The 19,562-nt window shown below is 34.6% G+C and overlaps 1 protein-coding gene and 2 long non-coding RNA genes across 4 annotated transcripts in view; all 3 read left to right on the top strand.

The window, feature by feature from the left end:
- Positions 1-1,645, top strand: part of LOC116003839 — a 2,603-nt gene extending 958 nt beyond the window's left edge. Inside the window, exon 3 of the long non-coding RNA XR_004094716.1 lies at positions 1,592-1,645. This is a non-coding gene — a long non-coding RNA (uncharacterized LOC116003839). The remainder of the gene's footprint in view (positions 1-1,591) is intronic.
- A 3,283-nt stretch (positions 1,646-4,928) lies between these two features.
- On the top strand, positions 4,929-19,361 carry LOC116005122 (putative late blight resistance protein homolog R1B-17). The gene is made up of 4 exons (XM_031245366.1): positions 4,929-6,887; positions 6,926-6,927; positions 18,398-19,097; positions 19,219-19,361. Exons 1-3 carry the CDS (start codon positions 4,950-4,952, stop codon positions 18,801-18,803), a joined length of 2,346 nt encoding a protein of 781 aa, XP_031101226.1. The 5' UTR covers positions 4,929-4,949; the 3' UTR covers positions 18,804-19,097; positions 19,219-19,361.
- On the top strand, positions 12,778-18,198 carry LOC116005123. Of its 2 annotated transcripts, XR_004094886.1 has the most exons (4): positions 12,778-12,991; positions 13,296-13,377; positions 17,705-17,758; positions 17,882-18,198. It is a non-coding gene; the product is annotated as an uncharacterized LOC116005123 (long non-coding RNA). The 2 variants fall into 2 exon arrangements; XR_004094885.1 differs by lacking the exon at positions 17,705-17,758.
- Positions 19,362-19,562: the final 201 nt, after the last annotated feature.

Below are 19,562 nucleotides of genomic sequence, written 5' to 3'. Positions count from 1 at the left end.
AAAAAAAAAAAAAAAAAAAAAAAAAAAAAAAAAAAAAAAGCTTCCTTTTTAATTCTTTTTGAGAAAGTCATTTTACATGTAATTAGCTATCAACTAATAGTTATTTACCAAACATCTTTATACAATCACCTAATGCTATCAACCAGTCAAACACACTAATTCAATCCGCTAACAATTATTTACCAAACAAACACAGTGTAAGAGTGAAGGAAATATTTTATAGGAGACAAGGATTAACAAACTACTCCTACTTATTATTAGGCTTCCATTAATTAAAAATTTTGAAAAGAGAAAATTGTAATTTATGCCCCTCACAAATATGTCAATTATCAATGTTATACCTAAATTATTAGTGATGTAAATATTGTAGTACTGTCAAAGTAGATTGAAGCACGCAGGTTGGCCCGCACCTGCCCGCGGTGGAGCGAGTTAGGACCACAAAAAAGAAGACTCGCAAAAAGTGGGCCTAACGGGCTTGGTCCGCAGCTCGCACGGGCCAAACACTAGTAAAAAAAAGATATATATACATACATACATACATACATACATACATACATACATACACGTATATATATTCATCTGTACATTGTGTACACATAAATATATATGTCATGAATATATATATATATATATATATATATATAATATATGTCATGAATATATATATATATATATATATATATATATAGTCCTTAATCAGGTGAGAACCATGTCCCAGGTGAGAACGTAAGGACAAATCCAAACCATTGATCTAGTAGATCTAACGGTTGAAATAAACAAAATTTTGTAATATTTATGAAACTGACCCCGCTCATTTTAAAAGTTTATAATATTTATGAAAATGACCCCGCTCATTTTTTTACTTGATTTCTCATCCGTCAGATCTTGCAGATCAATGGTTTAGATTTGTCCTCACGTTCTCACTTGGGGTCTTGATCAATGTGTACATAGTACAGTATAAATAAAAAAATTTAAAAATTAAAACAACAACAACAAAAGTCCGCGGGTCGGGCTCGCCAACCCGCATGGGGCGGGCTAGGGTTACATGAATCCTAACTTACAGGCTTAACGGGCCGACCTGCAAAAGCCCGCCAAAAATTAGGCCACCGGTGGGGCGGGCCTAATGGGGCATGTCGGTCCGCTTTGACAATACTAAGATGTTGTCCCTCAACTTTTAAAACGTGACATATAGTGACCTTCTCTTAAATTATTAGTGGTGTAAATGTAGTTATCTGCCGTTTTTCCAAAAGCAAGGAATTTAAATTCTTGAAAGAGTCTTCACAAGCCTAAGAAGGAATTTGGGGTAGAAGTCTTCCATGCATGCATGTAATATAATATTTGTCATTTTAGTAGTATATACGTACAAGCTTTTAATTTGGAAGAGCCCTAGCTAGCTACATCAGAATATAATGATTAGCAAAACGGCCATGGATCAAATTTTTGTGACTCCAAATACCTGGCCTGTGAGAATTGAAGAGAGACAGAGCTTTCACTACATAATACTATTGAATATATTTGTAATTTCTTTTGTTTTTTTTTTTTTTGAAAACTGTAATTTCTAATTCTCTTATCATACTAATGGTGTTTGCAGCTCCAGGTTGCAGAAGAACTTGAGCGCCGCCACAATTGTAGCACACAGCCAGAAGAAGGAAACATATATATATATATATATATATATATATATATATATATATATATATATATATATATATATATATATTTCTGTCAGTCCATGCAGAAGGGTGAAGAATAAAATTAATTGCATAAAAGTTTATAATTATATGAAAATGTTGTTTATTTTGCGTTTTAATTTGTATCAGTATTAATTTGTTTGCTATTTTGAATTGTGATTTGATACATCAATGTTTTAAGTATACTTTTTTCTTTTCTTTTCTTTTCTTTTTGAATCTTTGTTCTTTTTTTTTAAAGTTTTAAATATGATTATTTAAGAGTTATGTTCCGTGTTGGATATAGTTATTTTATAGGATAGTTAAGGAGGAACATGTGGCATATATGCTTCTTATTGAGGGGAAAAAAAAAGCCATATTATTATAATTTAAAGGTCAAAATGTTTTCTTTTTCAATTAAATATTTAAGTTTATTGGCCAAAAAAACTCAAATACTTATGCGTTGTAACAATTATTTTCAAACTTTTAAAACTTAAGGAAAAAAACTCAAACATTTGTATTTAATTTGCGGCAGTTATTCCTATTATTATGATTCTATGAATAACAATTATATTAAACGCTTACAGTAGTCTCCGGATATCTAACACCTTTTGTACTTGTAAATTTGATTGGAGTAGCTTCTCTGGATAGTACTCCTTTATCATCCTTAATTGTATGACATTTTGTTACGTAACTTTGTCGAATTGTTTATGTAATAAGCTCTTGGAAAACTTCAATTGTAATGATCTTACGCAGCTCCCTTAAATAGTAATTTGGACACCTCGAAAATAGCCTTTGATCCACATATAATATAATTAGGGATGGCAATTTTAATCTGCCCCACAAATATCCACCTAAATCAGCCTTGCATGGGTCTTGTTTTTTGGGTGATAGTGGGTAGTAGGTCAGGTAGGTCTTAAAAAGTTAACCCGTGGTGGGTCGTATTGAATTCTAGTTTATGTACAAAATCCACCTAGAATCTCACCCAACTCACCATGTGTATGTGTATATATATATATATATAATAGGATGTAGTTATTTATAAAAGTTTTATAACTTTGCGTTTTACTATTTTTATATCAAAACTACTAAATTTATTTTTAAAAATAACAATTCAATTATTATATTGAAATATGTCTATTATTTTATATTTTAGACCAATACTAAAGATTACAAATGACTTTTGGTTGCTTTGACCATGTACAATAGAAGAGAAAACATTAATCTAATTATCCTCAACCCTAAGTGTTCCACACGTCCCGACTCAACAAAGCATGTAGGAAGAGGTAAATCACAGTAATTCAATAGCCCAGCAGACAAGGTCAAATGCTAGTGCGCACAAAAAATCTGCCCACTTTAAGTATAATTATCAATAATTCTACTCTACAAAATGAATTGGTTGATTTTTCTACCATCAACTAATCAGCAGATTTTAAAGATAACACATACATCACACCATCTCTGTTGTAGATATTATATTCCATAGGTATACTGTATAGATACCATGGCTTGCTTGAACTCTTCAGTCACTTTCTTCTTCAAATTAAAGCCTAAGTTCAACACACTTTAATCTGCTTCTTCAAAGCTTTTGGATGGCCTTCCTTCTTCATGACTTAGGTAAGATGAAAGTTCAAGATTACTATTTGAGTAATTGAACTAGTATTTTGAGATGAACTCTTCTTTCAAATCGAATCGGATGCTTATCATAGTTCAGATTACCTCATTTAAAGAACAGACCAATATAAAAGAAGAACTAATAAATTGAATAATAAAAATTAAACTTAATTAAAAATAATATTGAATTGTGTTGTCTCAAAGACTATATTTTCCTGTCCAAAAGTGGTTGTTACAACAACTAATTGAAGGTGACATAAAGTACATAAAAGAAAGGCTTAAAGCCAAACAAGAAAAGTCAACAAATTCAGATAGAAAATTGGCAATTTAGCATATATTATATCATGCATGACTACTTCAAATTTGAACACCAAACATTTCTTATCGTCTTGTTTTCAAAGCTTGTACGGAACAATTATCTTGTTTGAAGTGAATACTCATTAATATAAAATTTTAGGAAAGTTTATTTATTTTCATCTAAATAATTTATGTTTATTGCATTTTAATTACGGTCCTGTTTGGTAAATTATCAGCCTATCAGCCAATTTTGGCTTATTTGACCACTATTAGTTGTTTGATTAATAAACTTTTTGTAACTCCAAAATGCTAAAACTCAAAAGGCTACTCAAAGTAGCCTTTTCAATTAGCTTTTTGAGAAAATAAATTATACCAAACAGCTATCAGCTAATAGCTAATTTATCAAACAACTTTCTACAATCAGCTAATATTATCAACAAATCATACCTTCTAACCCAAATAGCCAACCCAATCAGCCAACAGTCATTTACCAAACAGGGCCTACATGTTTATCATGTATGAATTAAACATGAAAAATGACACTCTTGACCCTTGAGGGGCAATATTTACATCACTAATATTCAGAAGTGACATTGATAATTGACATACTATGGAAGGGCAAAAATTACAATTCTTCCTACTAACAATTATACCCATTATGAATAACAATTATATCAAAACCTTTTAAAGTTGACAAATTAATATCAACTATTTTTATTTTATAACAATACCCAAGAAAAGTTTTGTTTTTTATCTATCTATTGGTCTCTTTATTGTGTTTCTGCTGCAAGTTGGTATATTATATAGCTAACATTTTATAGACCAATCCTAAAGATTTAAAAATTGGCTCATTTTTTACCAAAAAAAAAAAAAAAAGAAATGGCTCATTTGACCATTTCCAAGAGAAAAGAAAACACCAATTGAGTTAATACAATCTGGGCCCCTCCCACTATACTAGTTTTACCATGTTTAGTTCTAAACTTTTAAATTAACCATCCATGTTCTTTCGACTTTTAAATTGTTACCATTTAGGTCCTTCAACTTTTAAAATTTAACCAGCACTAGTCCTCCTAGTGGTTAAAATTTGATAGTTAAAGGGTCCTGGATGGGTAACTTGACCACACATGACAATAACTTAAAATCAAAAGATCACAGTCAATTTGAAAGTTTAGGACTAGACGTGCCAAAATCACTATACTTGGAAGATCCCATATGATATTAACTCCTTACCAATTCTACTCTGCAAAATGAATTGATTGCTTTTTCTACCATCAATAATTCAGCAGATTTTAAAGATCACACACCACACATTCTCTGTTGTAACTTATAACCCAAAACTTTTATACTTTCCCATTCCAGATTTCCATCTCAATGATAATTGAGACAAACAACTCTACCTATTCTAAGAGTTCTTCCATGGCTTTTGCTGTGGTCACCTCTCTGCTAGAAATAGTAGAGAAACAGCTTTTGCAACCCAATTCTTCTCTGGTTCTTTACAGCAGAGAAATGGTTGTGTCTCTGTCCAAAAAGCTCTGTTTTCTGCAAGCCTTTCTGGAGGAATTCGGGGCGAAAACCTACAATTCGGAAGCTAATAGGGAAAGTTTGGAGGCAGAGATCTTAGATGTGGCTATTGAAGCAGAAAGCAAAGTGGAATCTGAGCTTGGAGAGGTTTATGTGGTGGCTAACAGGGGAGACTGTGTAGTTTCAGCTTGTCAAAAACTCCATCAAACCTTGCAGCAAGTAGTAAAAGACTTTGAGGGTATTGAAGTGAAGATCTTGATGGAGAAAAAAAATACCAATTCACTTGTTATTGGTTCATCACCAGAGAGTTCTGCACAGACTTACCTTACTGGTTCAGTAGGCAGTATTACAGGCAATAATACATTAGAGCCCGAGAATTCAGGGATTGTGGGATTCAGCAAAGACATAAAGAAGATCACTTACAGGCTGATTCGTCTCCCGAGTGTGAAACGGGATGTTCTCACACTCGTGGGACTGGGAGGCATCGGGAAAACAACGTTAGCCAACATGGTCTACACCTACCCATCCGTTTCCTCCTACTTTCGCATTCGAGCATGGACTGTTGTGTCTAAAGAGCATAATGTAAAAGAGATGCTCGTTTGCCTTTTGGGTTGTATTGTGCCGATGACTAGTGAAATCTCTAACAAAGACGAGGCACAGCTAGCAGGGCAATTACGCAAAAGTTTGATGGGTCACAGGTATTTAATTGTCTTAGACGACGTATGGACCACTGCAGCCTGGGATGCTATCCGAGGATGTTTCCCCGATAATTCTAATGGAAGTCGAATCCTATTAACCACTAGGTTCACTGAGGTTGCTGTATACACAAGTGGGTATATTCATGCCATGAAAGTCCAAACTCAAGATGATAGCTGGAAATTATTTTCCAGGAAGGTTTTTGGGCTAAAACAATCTGTTCCTCAAGAATACAAGTCACTTGGGAAGAGAATCATTGATGGTTGCTATGGATTACCTCTAGCAATTGTTGCCATGGCTGGGCTTTTAGCTACTGTGAAAGGGTCAATAGAAATATGGAGAGATGTTGCAGAAAGTTTGTATGCAATGGATAGTGCTGACAATAGAATTTCAAGAATACTCTCATTAAGTTACAACTATTTGCCAACTCACTTGAAAGCTTGTCTTCTTTATTTTGGAGTCTTTCGCGAAGACAGTGATATACCTGTTAAGAAGTTGATAAGCTTATGGGTTGCAGAGGGATTTCTAAAGTCGAAGAAGAAGTATAAGAGTATGGAGAAACTGGCAGAGAGCTACTTGCATGATCTTATTAATAGAAGTCTCGTTCAAGCTAATGAATTAAGTATTGATGGGAAAATCAAGTCGTGTAAGGTTCATGATCGGTTGCATGAGTTTTGCATGAGAGAAGCTAAAAAGGAGAACTTCTTGTCGGTCATCAATGAAAATCATGCTCAAGAAGCCTGTCGTTGGATAAGCTTTCAGTCAAGAAATTGGCCCATCACTCGAGCAAGTTATGAGAATTACACCTTCCATAAAATCCGTTCCATTATATACTCAGGTAATAATGATTTATACATTTCAAAATGTAGGTTGGTGTACCCACATTTGAAATTGTTAAGAGTATTGGATTTATCTTTAGTTAAATACTCCCACAACATGCCTAGTGGGATAGCGGATTTGATTCATTTGAGATACTTGGCTTTAAACACTATAGGCTCTCTTTACAAGTTTCGCTTGTTTAAGCTTCAGAATTTGCAAACTCTTGCTATTTGTTCATGGATGGAAGGGTATCCTTTGCAATTGCCATTTGGTGTACTAGTAATTGCACCCGTGCGATGCACGGCCAAGAGATGTATAGTTGATATTATAAATAGTGTTAAGGTTTTAGTCGAAGAGAAATTGAATGAAATAATGAGAAACAGTGGGGAAGTTGAATATTATTACACATTATTGAAAACTTCTTTGTAAACAACATTTTTAGTTGTAGTTACAGATTGAGGATTTTCCCCACAAATCAAAATTTTTAATCCCATAGGATTACTGACTCTTGAGATTGCTACATACAATTGGCCATGATTAAAAACGGGCTTTCTCAAAAACAAACCCACATGCGAAAGTGTTTGACCTTGACTTTTATTGATTGTCATGGCATATGATAGCATCAATGGAAACTGTTTTCTTTGGAACTTGAATGGCAATCTGGTGTCAGAAGGTGTTAACGACATCCTAGGAATAAGAACTTTCGTTCCTTTATGTGTTCCAGACATGATCTTCGCCTCCAAAACGTGATCAGCCAACCTTGTAACAATTAACCTAGTACCGTTGCAGAGTCCTAATGAGTGATCAATATTCCTCAAAAGCATAACAGGTGATCCAACTTTAATAGTCAAAGAATGGTTTGGTATCCCAGAACACCGTAAGCCATTGAGGAACTCCGGTGTATGCAAATCTCCAAGCGTATCTCCTGGATCGTCTGCTTTGCATACCGTATCACAACTGAGATATGTTTTCGAGTCTCCCTTGTTCATTTCATTCATATAATCGTTGATGTTATCTACCACATCCAAAGTTGGAGCCAAAATTGCACGGCTAAGTAGGAATTCAGAGTCAGTGCATGCAATTTCATAATTAGGAAAGGTGCTTTCAACAATTGCAGCAATAGGATTATCTACATGCTGCAACAATATGTGATTAGGAATAATCAGATCATCTTCTTCATCAGTGCATGCCGAACTTACTCCGTCACCAATATCAGCAATCCACTTCGCAAACTGTTCAGTTTGTTGTCGTTCATCAGGTGCTTGAATTGCTGTTAGACGTAGATTTTTTGTCAGCCTCAAAACTTTAAAGTACCTCCATAAATACGAAGAGTTGATTGTTGCCCCAACTATATCTTGTCTTGTGCCCTTTGGAATAACTGGTAGGATTTGCCTGAAATCTCCACCAAGAACAACTGTTTTCCCCCCAAAAGGCATGTCGTAACTGTTTTCATTCTTGAATCTTAGCAAATCTCTCATTGTCTTGTCTAAGGCCTCAAAACAGTACTTATGCATCATAGGAGCCTCGTCCCATATAATCAATTTGCAATAAACAATAAGCTCCGCCAAAGGGCTTCCTTGACTAATGTTGCAGGTTGAATCTTCATTAATAGATATGGGTATAGCAAACCTGGAATGTGCAGTTCTCCCACCGGGCAATAAAAGTGATGCAATGCCGCTGGATGCAACATTTAGAACTATATCGCCGTTGGCCCTTAAATAAGAAGACAATGCTCTCCATAAAAATGTCTTTCCTGTTCCACCATAGCCATATACAAAGAACAAACCCCTAGTGTTGTTGTCAACATTTTGAATGACCTCATTGTATATTGTCCTTTGTTCGTCAGTAAGTTGGCTAACCAAAACTTCATTCTCTACTTTCTGAGCATCACGATCGTAACACAACTCCTCCTGTATGAACTTGTTTGATGCCAAGTTGTAACATTCTTCGCTCGCCAATGGCATATTAGGAAAATCTTTCAAACTTTTTCCCAAGGGTGATAGCATCCTTTCTATTTCCAATAAAGTAAAATTCTTTTGTTCTTCCTCAGTCAACAACAACTCTGCAAAAACAATAACATATAAAAAAATATCAAATGACATATCTCTATTTAAAGTAAAAGTATATACAACATTGAAACCAAAGTATGTTAGAGGCAAAGTAAATACCTGGCATGTTCAAATTTCTTCGCATGTGAAATTGAGCGTCCTCAGATAGCAAGTGCCACACAACATCCCAAACAGCATCAGGTCTTGCAATAGAATTTGACATTAGCAAAGTTACAAACAGTCGTCTCAAATGAAATCCTGTTGCCCAATCACTCGCTTCTATAATAGCGTCGACGTATTCTTTGTCGTCATCTATTAACCCTCTAGCATAACATGCATCTTTGAAGGAACCAAACTGCACACCATCTACTTTCATTAAATCTAAAAAACTCATGGGCCCCCGCACCTTATTCAATAGGCATCTAAGATAATATATGTCTCCGGTACCAGGAGGAACATAAAAAACCCTACCAATTGCAAATCCTCTTTTTCGTGGAGTCCATTTCCTAATATCTTTCTTCCACACAAATCTAGTAGGCATCTCAGCATAAGTCAATTCTCTTGCTTCTGGGTAGGTTCTATTAGCTTCAAACCATTCCATGAACATACTATGGGCTATAGTTGGCCTATTTACAACATTCTCAACCGGATCATCATCTGCAAATATGACACTTTGTTGGCCAGGAAGGTGGAAGCTCAAACGTTCAACTGGGGGAGCTCTCAATTGAATGTCAAACCCAAACAATCTCCATGCCGCTTCACACGGTGAAATGTATCTACAGTCGTAGTACATATTGATTTCATCGACCACTTTACCATTATCCTTGTCTGTGTTTGACTTGCAAAATTCTGCAGTGACACGATCGTGACCTTTGTTTATATATTTGAAAAGGTACTTAATCGACCGCAACTGATTGCACCACTCCACATTAATGTGGGCCCTATACTTCAATAACAGCTCTCTGTTGTGAGGCACAACGTATCTATTATCTAGAGGAATCCCGTTTTTCACTACAATTCGACCAGTATCTCGACGCCTGTAGATAGGATATCCATCATCATCTAATGTGGAAGTCTCAACAAATTTCTTGGGGAAATGCTTTGTACAAACATTCCCAGACATGCACGGGGAATTCAGTCGTGCCTTTCCACAAGGTCCGTGCATCATGAACTCCTCTACGGCAGTGTAGTATTCAGTATCCATCTCTTTATGTGGTATCTCAGCCGATATTATGGCGTCCAAATTGCTGGTGATTGTACCTTCCCTTTTCTTTTCAAGAAACAATAAGATATGAGCATGAGGGAGACCTCTCTTCTGAAACTCAATGGTATATATTACTGTCAATAGTAAACACAAAACAGCACGTTAGAAAATGAATAACGAAAGTATAAATTAAAAACTGAATAGCAAAATGCTACGTACCTCCATTTACAGATCCAAACAACTTATTCTTCCGACAGTCAGCAATCAAAGCGTCCAACTTCATTTTGAAAACTCTACAAATAATGTCTGGTCGATCTTCAGCTCTATAATTTTTCTCTTTTAGAAATCTTTCTATCTCAGGCCACTTGGGATTGCAAGTGAATGTAATGAATAATTTAGGGTAACCAATCCATTTGCAAATTGCCATAGCATCTTGGTAATTCTGTATCATATACCGAGCACCCCCAACAAAACTTGACGGTAATATGATCCTTCTACCTTGAGCGTTTGGGTCAACTTCCCCTCTAGTCAAAGCATCGGTCAAACAGTTATAAGTTTCACACCTCAAATTTTTTTGATGTGTTCTAACATAAATTAATCTTCCAGCCTCGACCATTGTGTAACTGTCTACCAGAAATTGTTGAAATAACCTCCTTGCGACCAACAAAGTTGATATTTCATTTAGCCGGTTTTGCATACGGTAACAGAAATATTCTCTTGGACTAATTCTTTGCCGACCACCACTACCGTTACATTTGATAATAGAGAATGGTATGTCTTCCCTATACCCGTCCTCACCATAGGGGAAAAGCAACGGGTATTGTAGAGGTAAGTATGAAGGATTTAACTCAGAAATTCTTTGCAATGTGCCAGCCTTAGTTTCTACCATTATGTCACGCTGCCCCATATGTGTATCAAGGTCTCCAACAACTAATGCAGCAACTTCAGAAACTTGCGGTAAGTTGTATGTCCTCGCATCCTTATTTCGCTTTCCAAGTAACTTTATTTTGACCTCCGCACATGGATTCTTCTCAAACTCATCTCTGGCCATACGGAATGACTTGACTAACACATTATGTTTATCCAAGTCATTTTTTATATCCTTAACTATTTCAGAATCAATATCCTTATTCTCACCATCAGGCCTACATTTTAAGAAAACATAATGTCAAACCAAAGCTAATGAAAGAAATAGTTAATCTCAAAAAAATGTACGTAGCATAAAATTATTACCTAACAGCATTTACACGATTATTAATCTCGTTATGAGTGTCATATATGTACAACTGTGCAAAATGCGGTGATTTCCCTTCCATAGGCAATAAACTACCCATCAAGTGAAAGTTTTGTCCATTCATACGAAAAACAGGAGGTGCACCACCAGAGTTAACACTGTTATCAATTCTTCCTCCCATCGATGTGAAGCAAAACATGTTGTTGTACGTCCTTATGTTGTTAAGGAATTGCTTAGATTTGTTAGTAGATCCAAAAAACAAATCAAGGATTCCTTTGGGAGGCACCAACATTGATGGTAAGGTGATCTTACCGTTATTGCAACAAATAGAAAACTTCGGAGTACCTCTCGTTACGCATTTGTTTTGTCTTTCTTCCATCCAAAACATCGCTCCGCAATGTTCACAAGTGTGAATTGCATCACCAAAATCCAAATACTCATCTAAAACAATTACATGCAATTAATAAATAAAACGGGTGCAATTACGGTAACTTAAGTAATAAGAATTAAATAATACCGTGATTTATTGGAGTCAATGTTTGGTTAGGTTGAGGTTGAACTTCTTTGTCAAATGATGTAAGCAAATCTCTACACAGAACCTCTGCATTTGTGCAAAAAGATCGCGGCAATGATGTTCTTATCTTGTTGGTTGAAATTGTACCTATTCGCATTGCATTTCTTTAGTACTGAACATAATGTTATAAGAAGTTTAATTCAAATACAATCAAACAAAAATTTGTCTTAAAAAAGGTTGTAGAATTTATTCAAATAAAATGTAATGTTGTTAAGGAAAATACCATTTGTTAACGTCTTCAAAGGTTCGCGGTGTAATTGTGTTACACATGAATTCAATTCTACAAAATGTAATAACAATTTAATTAGACCAGAGTATGAAATTTTAAAAAATAAAAAGGAAAAATAATGTATTATTGAATGAGATGGAAAACTTTACCATTTAAACTGGGTTCACCTTGAGTTGAAGAATGCTGACAGAATCGGGAAAGCGCCGATATTGTAATACAGGAATCATTTGGGTCCTCGTTTTCAGAACTCATCAAAGGTCGTATAATACTTCCTTCATTTTGTTATGTTATAGACAAAGTTAGGCTAAAATGATCGTATCCATCATTTGTTTATGACTTACCAGGATTATATAGTTTTTTTTATATATAAAAGAAAAACAAAAATTGAGCGCAATCAATGAACAAAAGTGATTTAGTTTACCGTTTGTTAGGGTACTCATCGGTGTATCATTTTGAGGAGATCCATGTGGCACCAATCTTCTTTGAGACTTACTATATTGACCTTGTTGTGAGAAATGAGTTGTAGAATTACTTAACCCAAGAACTTGAACATTTTCTACAAAAAAAACAAAAAATTAATTACACTGTTACACAGTCATTCCAATATATGTACATAATGATATTGTAATTAAACTAAACAAAATGATTATAATACATGTTCGTTATTAAGGTATGCTCAAATTCATTTCTAAAAGAAATAAAAGAATACAAAAGGCCCATACTAAGTACAAAAACATCTAATTACGACCAAAACAAATGAACTAACATATGACCCAAATTTATACCCAAACATTGGGCCAAAAACCCGGCCCAAAGACAGACGATATATAATCGTTGTCGAAAGACTACCAGCCGGCCCTTCGTCTTCCAGACTCGGACTGCGTTCTTCTCTCTCCCGACAGCCCTTCTCTCCCGCGACAGCTCTTCTCTCGTCGGCTGCCATCATTTGTAGCATACATATGTGCTAAAATTGACCGATCTATTACAGAGATCGGTCGTTTATAGTGTTGCGAGGTTTGATTTTAGGTAGAAATTGGTGATGAACAATGGATTTAAGCAGATCGGCCCTCATCCTGTAAACAACTAAGGTAACCTACTCTTGTGACTCAGTATAATTCGTTGATTTGTACTACTATACCTCGAAATCTGATGTTTCATGCTTAGCTTAAAAGAATAGTATATTTTTCGATGTATGGTTCATATAGATTAGGGTTTTCGTATTCTGTTTATGACATCGTTAGTTTCGAGCATTTTTTAATTCTAAATTTACGTCTGAGCTCTCTATTATAGTAGGCAAGCAACATTTGACATCGAAGCTCATCAATTTAATATGTATAAGAAAATCACGATAGTATATGAAAGCTGAGACTAAATTTTCAAATACTTTTGCAGTGAACAAATTTTCAAATATGCATACAGTGAAAGTGTTGAACAGAATAGCAAAGCAATGTGCAAATCAGCAACAAATAGAAGAGTGAGATATGAATTTTTCATTATGGCTCCTAATTGAGAAATGTTCGAATTTGAATTACCTTTATCTGTGACTGCCTGTTTTCTCTTGTTGCCTATTGTGGTTGAAGTGAAGATTTGCCTCATAATGTTTTTTGCTGGTAAATTGCTGCACTCTGGGAAAAAGATTGACAGTTTGTTGTTGTGTACATGTTATTTCCTAAAAAACTAAGCAAAGTAATAATGATGGTTCATACTTATATCATTTATTAGAGCACAGCCAATGACATGATTAGATTTATAAAAAAACTGCATAAAGTAATGATTACTGTAATATATCATTTATTACTTTCTATCACATGACTTTTCATTTTCCATTCAAATGTAAAATGTGTGCTGCTTTCAGGGAATAGCATACATATGTATGCCAAATGATGATATTACAGTCTATATATATTGATTTTACTAACCAACGTTTTTGAGTTTTTTGGCATATGATGATATTACAGTTCTGATGCCTTGGGATGAATATGAACTGTTTGGCTATTATTTAGTAGTTCTAGTAAATGTAATGAGTAGGAAGGAAACTGTGTAACCGTTCTTTAGCATCCTGATGCCTTGTTTTAGTATCGAAGCTCAGTTGATTTTACAGTAGATTAATCTTCAGTAGGTTTTGGGTTGATATTTTGTTTTCTTTTATTTATTATGGAAGAGCCAACAGTTGATTATAGAGTTTGTATCATGTAAGTTGGCTCTTTTTTGTAAGCCCAATTGGTTGTTGTTACTTCCATATTTTATTTGTAAGGTGTTTAAGATGAAAGTTTAAGACATATTAATAAAAAATGAGTTTATTCTTTCAGATTTAACGGTATAACTGTATAATACTATTGAAATTAAGTTCCTTATAACGAATAAAAAGAACAAATTTGGTCTGATCAGTTGTATTGCTTTTTTAACTCACCAACATGGCTAAATGCTCCTGTTTTTTACCAAAAAATTTTATTGTTTACATTATAACAATTTTTTTTTATTTCCAGTTTTTGACCAAAAAATGAATTGAAGTTCAACTTATTTATTTTTGAAACTGAAAGTTTGCGAAAAAATATCATGGTTTTATCACATTTGTTGGTGTTAAGACTTTATTTTCATGTTACAAAAATGATGGAGTTCAAATATAACAACTATCATAAGGATGTAATTTTTATTTGTATAGTCTCATCTCCCAGTTCAATACTAATGTTTTGAAGTTGGTAGTGCTAATGAAGTCAGTTGTATTGTTTGCAAGTGTCAGTGGAAATCAAGTATTACAGTTCATTGGGAGATAAATATAGCCAAGTTTTATTTTATTTTTTCATTTTGTTTGATTTTTTTAATGACAAAACTCTTTTCATTCGGAGAAATCAGTATACGAATTTGAAACTGTCACAATACATAAAGTTTAATTTTTCATTGAGATAAAAATCATTCCAACTATATCAAGAGAATTATTTTGTGGTTTTGTATTAAAGTAAGTAGAAAACAGAGTTAGAAATGTGTGTATACAAACTGTTTTGTGGTTTTATTTTTTTTATAACTCGCATAATGTGTATAAACTGTTTTAAATGGTCACAGTAACTAAAGTTAAATTTTTCATTGAGAGAAAAATCATCCCAACTATATGAGGAAAATTGTTTGTTGGTTTTTTATTAAACTAAGTAGAAACAGAGTTATAAATGTGTAAAAACTAAAGTGTTGTAAGTAATGTTTTTTTTCTTTTGTTATTTGCATAATGTCTATAAACTGTTTTAAATGGTCACAGTAAATAGAGTTTAATTTTTCATTGAGAGTAAAATAATCCAACCTATATAAAGATAATTGGTTTTTGGGATTTTTATTAAAGTAAAGTAGAAAACAGAGAACCTTTGATCAGTAAATACTACTAAGTATTTTTATTTACTTTTGTTACTTACATAATGTGTATTAACATGTCAGAAATGATGGCTTATACAGTAAAAAATAAAGAAGAGAATTCATTTCTTGGCTGCAAATTACATTAAAACACTATACAATGTGCTAGCAAAATGTAAATGTAGAAAGGAAAACTACATTACACTTTAAGAATTTGCTAGTTCTTGTTGTGGTTGTAACACACTTCTGTATGATTCGTTTGCTTGTATCCATAGCTCTTGTCTTGTAATAGTGGTCATATGTACATGCTTGAGTGAAATGTTCTCCATATGTGGCCTGCTTTGCTTCAATATGTTGCTCTTGCTTGTATTCATTCCTGTAATTGCAAGTAGAAACTGTTAAATCTTTTCAGTATTCATTCCATGTTTTGCTTGCAAGTAGAAATGTCTAACAGCATGGGCAAAAAACAAAATAAAGTGTCTTTGAAACATCAGTTGCACATTTAAATCTTTTCAGTCTTCACAGCGACCATCCTTGACTTCTTCAGTTTGGTTGATGTAGAAAATTGGTCCATTAGACACCTTTTGATTGTGTCTGAATTGTCAGAGTCTGTCTCCTTCCCCTTCTCTTGAGTGGCATTCACCGGGCTGTTTACTTCATCACCTTTAGATCCTTCCTGAAATAGGAAAACAGTTAGTGTACAGAATGAGAATAAGAATATGAATATTAGCTTATTAGCCACTTGTTTGAAAACTTTACCTCATCAGAGTCAAAACTATCATCATCATCTTCTTCAATCATTCTTGAAATGAGATCCTTCTCTTGGGTATCATTGAGCCTAGAACAGTATTCATCAACTAAAGCCTGATCCTTTATAACTCTCATCACATTATATGCTGCCGTAGGTCCACGCATTTGGTCTCTTTTTAGTGACAGCTTGAAGATCATTGACCTTCCTATTAGTGATTCCAATTCTGGTGGAATGTCAATGTCCTCCTAAAAATAAGAGTAAAAATTAGAATAGGAATAAAATTTTGAATACATTCTATGAGTATATTTAGATGGAGGTTAGTTACCTTTCGATACTTTTCAAATAATACGCTTGCTGGGACCCCAACCAAATCTGCACACTCTCTATCCCAAAGTAAAAAGGGAGCATCGTCTCTTTTATCCACCACTCTCACCACCACTTTATATCGAACACATCCTTGTTTCCACATCTTGTTGCACTTGCCACAAATTAGGAGACCTTGATCTCCCACACTTAACTTCTTATTGCAACCTTGTGACATGCATGATGTGTAATACCAATCACCTTTACGGGAACCCTCAATACCAACAATCTGAGCAGGGACATAGTAGTCACCATCCTGAAAAAATAGGGTTTTAGGGGTCACAGTATATACGAAATTAAAGAGTAGTTGATGGTGCAATTACCTCCTGTTTCATCAGCAAATCAGACAAAGTGGTGATAGTTATAGATCCACTTTGAAGATCACCTAAGCCAGTTGAGTCAGATAGAACAGTTGTAGTAGTAATACTACGATGTGGACTATTCTCAGCAGCAAGTCTAAAAAAATAGTGCATTAGAGAGTGATATAGAGTGAAACATATAGTGTTATGAAACAGAACAGGTATTAGTACATACTTGGACCTAAATTCAGCAAACTCAGCAAAACTGTGATTAATCCACAGTTTTGTGGCATCATAGGAGCTAGTAATCCTCACTTCACCTAAAAAAAACATAATATATTTCAAACAGCTCCTAAAGTACGTAATAAAAAGCAACAGAAACTTACCATTTACAATCTTAGCCCTACACAGTTGAATGGCAACAATGATAGGTTGCTTCACATCTATGTTGTAGAATTGATGAATAGCAGCAACATGCTCGTCCCATACCGTGCATTTCAAATGCATGTCCCTAACCAAAACCTCAATTATAGTGAAACTGTGGTGTTAATGTAGAAAAAAAATTGAAACTCACTGTGCATCAGCAATCACGAAGTCGATTAGAGTGGCTGCTTTTCCAGCAATTAGCTTCTGCACTGGAGAATAAATTTCTACCAGTCGACCTATGACATCTGTTAGGAAAAAATTAGGTAACTGTAGGTTCAGGGCAGTACAGTATATATTAAAAAAAAAGACAATAACATACCAAATAGCTCAGTTTCATTGACTTCAACAGGATTCCTCAATGATTCAAATGACTTAATGCGAAGCATATGGGTAGGAAATTGTCTGCTTTTACTCTCTTTTACCACTGTTTTGTAGTTGAACTTTATAAGATACTTGTGTGTAGTTGTTTTATATTTGTAGTAGTTAGTCACCACAAGAAAGTTCTTTATAGAGTAGACCTTCCCCTCTGTTAATACTTTGCAATATTTTTCAACCTCTTCCTTTGAAATGTTGGCATGGATGTAAGTTCCCTACAACATTTGTAAACAATAACGAAGCAACTGCAGATTAAAGAGAGGCAAAAAAATAACAAAGCAAGTGCAGAGAGGGGAAAAAGAACAGTAAGCAGTCACCTTATCATCGTGAAACAGACACTCTTTACTTCTCATCACATTTCCTCCTCTTTTTTCTGGTACTTCGTAGGTCCTTACTAATCTGAGCCTCATTGCTCTTCTCGTGTGCAGAGGACTAAGTTCGTGGGCAGACACATATTGAGAAGGCATGATTTGAGTTCAATATTCAACTGTGGAGGTATAGTATGTGGCTGACAATGGTTAATGTTTCGGCTTCTTTATATACAGGTACAATATGATATGAAGTGTTATAGAGAAACGAAAAGGCAAACTTTGGAAGCATGAACCATCATCATTATCTTATTTAATATACACATCCTTTTAGAACGAATGTAATAATCAGTTTCAAATATTTGTATTATGATCCACCGATTCGTATTCCAACATTTAATCAGACATTGTGGGAGTGTTCTGATAGTTACTCGAAACTTGAGATGCAATTCATTGAGCCGACTAATACATACATACATACATGGTAAAAAAAAAATTGTAAACACAGAACTACTGATGTACACGTATTTAATGTATATTAAATAATTGCAGCGAAAACATGATCTCAAGGAAACGACGCCGTATCCTTTGGGCGGGAAAACTACAACAGGGCATTGTTGCTTTATTATAGAGTAGATTAGATTTACAACAATTAAGGCACTTGCATCTTGAAAGGAAATCTTCACAATGCCTCCCAAGTTTGGTTCGAGGAAATGTACTAACTCTTTATTGGTTGAGAGTTGGTAGCTTATACGAAAAACCAAACTTTAGAGTGGTTCCAAACTTAAAGGAACTCGGGATTTACGTTGAAGGTGAAATGACACCTAGTTGTCTGGAGAGTCTTGTCCATTTACGTCGACTTGAGAAGTTAAAATTTGACATGGGAAGAGTAGAACGCTTTTATCTCCCTAGCGGTTTTCCACCAAACATAAAGAAGTTGACATTTCGTTATACTTTTCTCCCTTGGGAGGAAATGAGTATAATTGGCCAATTACCCAACCTTGAAGTGCTTAAATTAAAAGATTTTGCCTTTTGTGGCTAAGAATGGGAGCCAACAAAAAGGGGCTTTCGAGGATTAAAGGTACTCCTTATCGAACGATTGGATCTCAAACATTGGAATGCAAATGTTGAACACTTTCCCGCTTTGGAGCTTCTAATCTTGAGACATTGTTGGGACTTGAAAAGAGTTCCAGTTACCTTTGCAAATATTAAAACTCTGAATTCAATTGTGATAGAGGACTGTTATTCTTCTCTTGTGACTTCTGCACACAATATTGCTAACAAGGTCCAAAGAAAGAAAGGCGGTGCACTTCGTATTCGTGATCTCGGAACTAAGGTCGGTCTCTCTTCAATTCTCATTCATAATTCGGAATTCTTAGTTTTGTGTCTTCTAATTTGATGGATTGATATTATTTTCATTTCATGAACTCATTTTGAACTACTCTGCCATTCTCTAGGTTGAATTGCCAATAATTGAAAATGACAGAGGAGTTTGTTAGTTTTGTGATTGGGGAAAAATATGTGCTCTGGTTTGATGAAGAAAAACAAAAGAAAAAGTCTCTTGCTAGTTGCTTCATTCCCCCAATGGGCAGTGGATCCATCAAGCTCATTTCATTTTATAGATCTTACATTTCGAGACTAATCAGGTTTGTGTTGGTCAAAGTAGAACCTTAAAGGGTGTCAAAACGCTCTCTCATGAGTTTTAATACTATATTTCAAAGGTTTAAACCCAAAACCTCTGATTAAGTTGGAAAAAATTCACACATCCCATCCAGACTTATGGGTTGAAGCTCATTTCATT

This window comes from Ipomoea triloba, chromosome 14 (assembly GCF_003576645.1).
Source record: "Ipomoea triloba cultivar NCNSP0323 chromosome 14, ASM357664v1".
Classification (NCBI taxonomy): domain Eukaryota; kingdom Viridiplantae; phylum Streptophyta; class Magnoliopsida; order Solanales; family Convolvulaceae; genus Ipomoea; species Ipomoea triloba.
This window is presented reverse-complemented; position numbering and strand designations above follow the sequence as displayed.